General features: G+C 39.3%; 1 protein-coding gene across 1 annotated transcript in view; it reads left to right on the forward strand.

Moving 5' to 3' along the window:
- Positions 1-8,723, forward strand: part of NECAB1 (N-terminal EF-hand calcium binding protein 1) — a 184,024-nt gene that overhangs the window by 155,290 nt on the left and 20,011 nt on the right. The window contains exon 13 of the mRNA XM_077771332.1: positions 286-339. Within this exon, the coding sequence (XP_077627458.1) occupies positions 286-339 (54 nt within the window). The remainder of the gene's footprint in view (positions 1-285; positions 340-8,723) is intronic.

Below are 8,723 nucleotides of genomic sequence, written 5' to 3' on the forward strand. Positions count from 1 at the left end.
CCTGTTTTGGTGAATCGCCTCTCCATTTTGTTCTCTTTTAATGCATCGGTAAACTTAAAGTAATAACAAATTGAACACACTGAAATGGCTTTTTACCATTGATAAATGGGTGAAAGAGTCTTTACTGGAAAAGCTTCGTTTTTAAAATCAGAATGATTCCATATCCTTTCAGATAATGAGCTTCTTTTGCCACAATGTTAGCTATAAAAGGGTTACCATTCAAGTATATGGTATTTTTCTTTAACTAATATCTGGCCCCCTCTTTCCCCATTTCTTTCTTTAAAGGATCTCAAACTTGAACCACGGGAAGAAGAAGTTATTGAAGGGAATACTAAATCTGTAAGTACTTTTTTTTTCTAGGTCAAAGTGGTGAAAACAGGCACTTTGCAAATATGACTTAGTTTCTTCATTAGTTACTCTCTCAGTGAAAATTTTAAAGAGTAATACAATAGGCATATTTTATTTTGCATGGCTATGTAGTAGTTTCTAAATTGTGATTTGCAGAAACCTGACAATGCCTGCTTTGTAGAGATTTTATGTAAGTACCTAGCATGTTACATGTGCAAAATGAGAATTTTATGCATATATAAGTCAATGAGTTATTGAATAATTGATTATGAGCAGCAGAGAATGGCCACGTTCAAATTACATCATAAATATTTTATAACCCCTCCAAGCCTGAGTGCCACACCTGTGCTGAAACTTGATTCTATTTAGTATTATGTTACTCAGGGCCAGGCACACTGTAAGTGCTCAGAAATCATTTTTCAAAAAAAAAAAATTGACATTTGGAGAAGAAGGAACATTTACACTCATAGGGAAAAGACTTCCATCCATAGTGGTGGCAATTTATAGAGATTGAAAGAAAATGGATAAAGTGATGTTAATAGGCACTAAGACAAAAAGAAATTTGTGATTAAATTAACTAATTAAAAAGCAACACATATATAGGATTTGTTATTTTACTTTATTTTGAGGCACATATTTGTAGCACATTCTATTTGGGAAAAGTGAATCGTTGCATTTTCGTTTAGTGGACATTTAAATTTTAAAATCTTGGCAACCCGCAGAAAATCACCTTTTTCTTAATATCTTAAGTGTATTGTGTACTGTAGAGATCTTACAGGATCAGTCACATTTACATGAGACAAAGATAGGAAATACCCTTCATCTCTGTGCCGTCACTTATTCCACAGGCACTGCCTATGCAATAGAAGGTAGGGCTCACCTGGCCATCAGCTCCTACCCATCTGTCCAAACTCATAGCACAAAGGGGAAGTTTTGGAGGGTTCTCAGAAAGTTTAATAATGGCTGTTATGATTGGAATCCTATAGATATGGACACTTTCCTCAAAGACAATCTGTAGTTCACTCATGTTCAGTGCTCTCTTCCTCCAAAGAGAGGGGTATGGTCTGTGTTAATTTATCAGGCGCCCAGAATTCTAAAGGGGGAGATTTGGGTGAGAAGGAGAGAAGGCTGTCGAGTGCACATACTGGGAATGCTGGTAGGCACAGAATTGTGGCCTTGCGATCTCTCCTCTCTATCATCAATTAGATTTGCATGTAGAGAACACTACACTTTAGTCCAGAAAACTCAATATAACATTTCTAATGTTGAGAAAGACCATTGTCTATTCTTACATAATTTCCGGACATGAGACTATTCTCTCTCATAGCTATGTGAGAGAGAAATCGTCTAAGAATTGTTTATTAAAGGTGACAGACTGTTCCATTCTCTGGTCTCTGACGGAAGAGAGACCAATGTCAATTTTAAAAGATTTATCAACCCACACAGCATTACTAATTCAATAGTACATAAAAGTACTTAAAAGAACAAAATGGGACTGGGAAGGTGGTTTAGCAGTCAATATTATTTAAAAGCAGGAGAGAATATTCCTTAACTATTTTCAACCACATGTAAAGGTAAGATAGTTGTGCTCTTGGGGAATACACATAGTATTGATTTGCGCAAGTTTATTTTTCAGAGCTACCAATAAGATTTTTGTCATTAAAAGTTGTATTTGATCATTAGCGGTAGGGATGCATCACTGTCTGTCCTCGTGACGCCTTCTGTATTCAGTGACCAAAACCAAACTTCACTGTTCCCAGCTGGCACTCATCATTACACACTCCATGTTCAGTGATTTAGCTTTGTGACCAAAACCAGTTTTAGACTTCATTGACTAGGAAGGTAGTTTGCCTTTTCCATTGGTGAATACTTGAGAACTTTGAAAAATAAATTGCCCACTGGAAATCAGAGACTAAAGTTTTATGATATACTTTGTTTTTTTTTTTAAGTTTATTTATTTACATTTGAGAGAGAGAGAGAGAGAGAGGGAATCCAAAGCAGGCTCTGTGCTGTCAGAACAGAATGCAGGGCAAGGCTTGAACTCACAAACCATGACCTCATCACCTGAGCCAAAATCAAGAGTCGGGAACTTAGCCTACTGAGCCACGCAGGTGCCCCATGATATACTTTATTTTTTAAAAGCTAATCTTTAGTGAGTCTTTACTATGTGCCAGGTATCATCCCAAACACACACCTCTATAATTTACTTCATCTTCACAATAGCCACCTGAAGTGGTGCCATCTTAACCCCATTTTGCAGGTGGAGAACCAAGATGTGGAAGGATTTAACCCCCCTAGCTAGCTGGACCCCAGCAGTTCTGTACCAGACCTGCACCTGCCTACACGCTGCAATGGTCCGACTGTAGTGTTTGGTGCATTTGTGGACACTAAAGTAGAGTTGTTCTTTGCTAGTGAGGTGGGGAGCGGACAGATGACTTCTTTTCCTGAGATTTCCTACCGTTAGAGCAGAGCAGTAGTATCTGGTGGGCTTATTTCAGCACACAGCAAGAGTCCTGAACCCAGCTAGCTCCCGTATCCAGTTTTCTGGGACATGAGCCATTACATAATGATGAGTCTAAGATATGACTTCTTTCTCTTTTTTTCTTTTAAGGCCCTTTGTTTATCCTCAGTGAGAAGTAACATCTATTGAATATCTATCCCGGGCAAGATTTTTACATACACAATTCCATTTAATCATCCCCAAAACTGTGATACTAAGTGCCATGGTTCTAATTTCATTTGGTGATTTTTGGATGAAAAGATGAAGTAACTGATTCAAGGCCACATAGCTAGTAAAAGTAAAGCCAAGTTTTTTTTAAATGTGTGCACTTTGTTCTTAAAGAGGAAAGGAAGGAGGCCAAGATGATGGAGGTAGATGAGAGACCATGTGCAGGGCTCTAGAGATTTCAGGACCACCTCTATACTTCCCTGGAATGAATAGGGCATGAATGAGATTTATTAAAGAGCTTTTAAGAATAGTCAGTGGCAAAAGCAATGTCTTGCTTGTTTGTTCCACGAAGAACAATCACCAGTTATATGCCAGGCCCTGGAGGAGGGTGTGGAGATGAAATGGTGAATATTCCAGGCTACAGGATAGACCAGAAAGAGCTGCAGTGATTAAACAACGGTCTACGATACACTGTGATGAAAATTATTATAGGAAAGTATAGATTTGACACAACTTAGGAGGCCGGGGAATGCTTCCAGAATGACCTAGTATTCAAAATGAAGTCAAAAAGATTAAGGAGGAGTTTGTTTTTTTTTTTAATATTGACTTAGCCCTTATGACATTGAATTGTTCAAATGGCGCACCAAGAGAACAGCACTTAGGTGCTATGTGGGAATATTAAAATGTTCCAAGTGGTTTACAACAAGCATGTGACAAAGATAGCAAGTTTTGGAATTCATAATTGTACTCTTGCCATAATGAAAAAGGGAATGTCCATCAGAGATAAACCCAGATCTAAAATCCAAGACTATGACTTTATGACTCATGGAGAATTTGGGGATAATTCTTGTCTTCTAGCTGTCAAGTACTAAGCAGGGAGTATGAACCATTGAAAGGTCAATATGATTTTTGAAGGGAATCCAGCCAGACCACACATCCTGGATCTGGGCAGGACTATAGATTCACCCAGATCCTTTCGGCTTGGTGCCATTGTATGCCTCACATGGCACTTCTTATCAAACAATTATGGGAAAAAGATCATGATTTCCTCGATACTTTCTATATTCAAAGAGTTCTTTTTGGATTCAAAATAATTTTAAACAAGGTTTGATCTCATTCTGGTGCTTTTCAAAAGCTCTAGCATTTCTTGAGTACATTATTGTTGTTTATACCAGAATAACGTATACAATAGGTATTTACAAATCTAATATATTTTTCTGCCTTTCTCCCCTCATAAAGCCTGTGAATAATACATTGTGAGGTAAATGAATCCCACCATACAATATCATATGGATTGGGAGTTATTGCCAATAAACATGTCAGGGACTATTAGAACATAGTCTTGCTTTGCTATAGCTATTATGAGATTGAACAAGAGCACACAAGAAAAGCTGTTACGTTTCTGAAGACATGCTTGGAACACAATTGTAAAGTGAGTAGAGCTGGAAAACATGAACCAAATTAGTTGCATTTAAAATATTCCCGTCTCCAGAGATTAAATAAACTTAAAAAAAAAAAAATCCAAGAAATCAAGGGTGCCTGGGTGGCTCAGTCAGTTAAGCGTCTGACTTCGGCTCAGGTCATGATCTCACGGTTCGTGGGTTCAAGCCACGCGTCGAGCTCTGTGCTGACAGCTAGGTCAGAGCCTGGAGACTGTTTCAGATTCTGTATCTCCCTCTCTCTCTGACCCTCCCCTGATCATGCTGTCTCTCTCTCAGAAATAAATAAAAAACATTTTTTAAAAAATCCAAGAAATCAAAAGTAGATGCAGCTACCCTAATGTGACTGGCAAATACTCTTCTGTACATATTCCATCATAATTCCATCATAACAAAATCACTATAAAGTAAATAATAAGGGCTACACCACCCCTTCTAAAACAGAGAAACAAAAATGCTCTAGGCTGGCTGTTCACACCAGATTTCAGTGAGGATCTCAGGCTGTGTATTTGACGTAAGTGACATATAGAAATATCACAAAGGTATTAGGACTCCTTTGCTCCACATCCTACAACTTGGCCTGGCCAGCCTAGAAAAGGTAAGGGTTTTCTTTGGAGCTCATACGATCTACCTTAAATTACCAAGGAGATTTAAAAAGTGTCTCTTGGGGCACTGGGTGGCTCAGTTGGTTAAGCGTCCGACTTCGGCTCAGGTAATGATCTTGCGGTTGGTGGGTTTGAGACCCACATCGGGCTCTGTGCTGACAGCTCAGACCCTGGAGCCTGTTCCAGATTCTGTATCTGTATCTCCCTCTCTCTCTGACCCTCCCCTGCTCACTCTCTCTCTCCCTCTCTCAGAAATAAATAAAACATTTAAAAAAAATTTTTTAAATAATAAAAAAAATAAAAAGCGTCTCTTGTCACAGTAGGCATAACACATAGATGATCTGGACCTCATAAATTGATTTCTTGGTGTAAGTGTCTGAGGAAAGGAGGGAAAAGGCATGCCTTGTTTGGACTGCAAAGTAAATTTAATTTCCAAATCATATTCACATCCATCTATGTAAGTGAAGTGAATCACTTAGTTACTGCTGTGTAACAAAGCACCCAGAATGGAGTGGGTTAAGCCACAGTTCTGGAGGTAGGCGGTTTCAAGTGCGGTCAAGTGGGTGGTTCTGGTGTCAGCAGGCCCCCTTAGGGCACCTGTAGTCCGCTGCATGCCAGCTTTGCTGATCTTGGTGGGGGCCTCAGCTGGGATGAACCCGCTGATTCAGCTCTGTTCTATGTAGTCTTTAATTCACCATCACACAGGTTGGCAAACTACAGTGCACTGCCTGTTTTTACCTATAAAGTATTATTGGAACACAGCCACACCCATTTGTCTGTTATCTGTGGCCGCTCGCACACTAAAACAGAGTTGAGGAAGGTGACAGGAACCTCATGGACCACAGCGCCTAAAATATTTGCTATCTGTCCCTTTATGTAAAGAGTTTGCTGACCCCTGTTCTCACAGGGCTTGTTCACATGACAGTTTGAGGGATCAGAGAGAAAGAATGGAAACTCACAAGGCCTCTGGAGGCCTAACCATGAAACTGGCACACTCTTATTTCTGCCATGTTCTATTGGCCAAAGCAAGTTTATAAGGCTGGCCCAGATCCAAGGGAAGGAGAAGTTGAATCCATGTTTTGATAGGTGTTTCCCAAAAGTCACATTTCTTTTTTTTCTTTTCCTTTTTTTTTTTTTTTTTTTTGGGGTAGTTTTTTTTTTTTTTTTTTTTTTTTTTTTTTTTTTTAAAATTTTTNCATTTCAAAGGGCATGCATTGCTCATGGTTCTGCTCATGGTTACAATTTAGATCACGTAAGAGTTGCTTTCAGACTAAAAGGATTATGGCGGAATAGGTAGATATATTTATATATCTCATTAGAAAAACCCATGAGAGTCATCTGAGTCATTGTTGATCACAAATATGTGATCAAAAAGTTCCTACGGATTTGTGTCAAAAGAACATGCCCACAGTTATTTTGGCAGAGATTAACTTAAACTCTTAGTTATTGATATTAAAAAGGTCCTGAGAGAGTCATGCAGGGGGCTGATTTTTCATTACATAACCTGAGGAAACAGTTCTAGGCCTGTATCTACCAATTCTTGATCTCTAACCCTGAAGGGAAACAAAGCTTAGTTAAAATTACTGAACTCATTAAGGTAGCTGGGCTATGAAAACAAATAGACCCAAATGGAGTATGATTCCAATATAATGAAAGTTTTTTCCTTGCCCAATAAACAGCTTCCACAATGAGTCAGGGACACAAACCCCTCCTCTCACATGGCAGAGTGGCTCTGCCATTCCCAAGGCAGGTCGTTCTATCAGCAGAAAAGGGGAAGAGGATGTGGAAGGGGCTCACATCCTTCTGGAATGTCGTGTCCCAAAAGCAATACACAGCACTCTTGCTCATATTCTATTGGTGAAAACTCATCAGTTGGTTATACCTTACTGCAAAGGATGATGGGACATGTGCTCTAACTGTACCTAGAAAGAAGAGGAAATGGATTTTGGTGAATAGCTTGGAGTCTTTGCCACAGTGAGCCTTCTAGTTATTAAATATTCATTCTTTTCACATACATAGAACACATAGACCCCTTCCCAAGGGAGACTACCCAAAGTCTTCTCCAGTTACTGCTTTTGGCTCAAAGTCTAGGATCCCTGCATGATGATCAGTCCTCTGTAAGATCAAGATGTAGTCCCTTGCAGTCTGACATACTTATGAATCAAAAAGTAAACTATTTCCCCTTACCACTCCCCAAACACACAGGTAAAATATACAATGATAAAACCAGGCCAGGAGAAATGTCATCAAAAGCACAATTCGGGAAAGGCATGAGAAGGACGCATACAGCATTCAGTAGTTCATTGCAACAATGAACTCATGCTGGGAAGGTATTTGTCAGTGAAGGAAGTTCTGTGATTGGACACTGGATCTCCATTCTGGGAGGAACGCTGTTGTCCATTGTTGTTTTGAGAGTCTCTTCTTGTTTCTTCATCCTCCCTGACCATGTCAGAAACAGCTCACTGAAGAGTACTGTCCTTTGTAGGAGTTATGTGGTCCACAGGATAGCCTGTGTCCTGCTTGTGTGAGTTTGGGTGCCCAAATATTACTTTAAGGCTTACTCAAAGGACTTTGAGGCTGGAATCAAGATTCATTTGACAGTACAGTTCTGTCAAAAATTTACTAGACTTCTGGTCAATTTACATATAGTCAGTTTTATGTGCTAGTATCGATACCTTAAATTATTCCATACACATTGTTTACAAACCTTGTTGATTTCTTTACTAAACCTTATAAAGGCAAGGATTCTATCTTGATTTGTCACTGTGTACCCAGAATCCAGCACCCAGCATTTGTCTGTAGGAAAACAAAGTAGGAACAATTATTGAATACATAAAGTACCTAACATAATACGTGTGATATTGGTGTTAGGGTCTTCAACAATGGTAGCGATTAACAATGAAGCAAGAAACTCATTGGATAGGAGACAGCAACCTAGGTGCTTAATTCTGGCTCTGCTGCTATACAGTGCAAGTTATTTTCCTCATATTCTGAATCATCCTTACATTGTTGCTATTGTTTTTTAAATTTTTATTTTATTTTTATTTTTTAGTGCACAAGTGGGGGAGAGGGGCAAAGGAGAGAATCTTAAGTAATCTCAATCCTACGACCCTAGGATCATGACTTGAGCCAAAATCAAGAGTTGAATGCTCAACCAACTGAGCCATCCAGGCGCCTCTGATTTGCACTTTTATNTTATCTTGAGATCAAATTGCCATGAGAAGCTCATTGGCAGATCTGTAGAAAAGTCTTCAAAACTACAAGTGCTATAAAGGTAATAGAATTTGTTACAAGAAGCAATTGGCATCCAGCCCAGTGTGATCCATTAAACACAGGCTCCACCAGATACCATGAGATTTTGGGCAAGGCCTCTAGTATATCGTAGGTGGTTAATGTTTGAGAACCCTGTGATGGTTCATGTACCTTTGGAAATGCAACTTTGGCTACACTTTTCCTGAAATTGGATTGTTTGTAATGATGTGGCAACATGTCTAATATCACAGAATACTTAAGGTGAAGGTGGACTGTCCAGTGTATGGTGTGGGACTACTCTTTAAAACTGACTATAGGCCGGAGATCCCAGCCCTGGCTGCACATTACAGTCACCTGGGGAGGTTTTTATCAATACCAGTACTTGGACACCCTCTCCACCTTCCAGAGACC

This window comes from Crocuta crocuta, unplaced genomic scaffold (assembly GCF_008692635.1).
Source record: "Crocuta crocuta isolate KB4526 unplaced genomic scaffold, BGI_CrCroc_1.0 scaffold235, whole genome shotgun sequence".
Classification (NCBI taxonomy): Eukaryota; Metazoa; Chordata; class Mammalia; order Carnivora; family Hyaenidae; genus Crocuta; species Crocuta crocuta.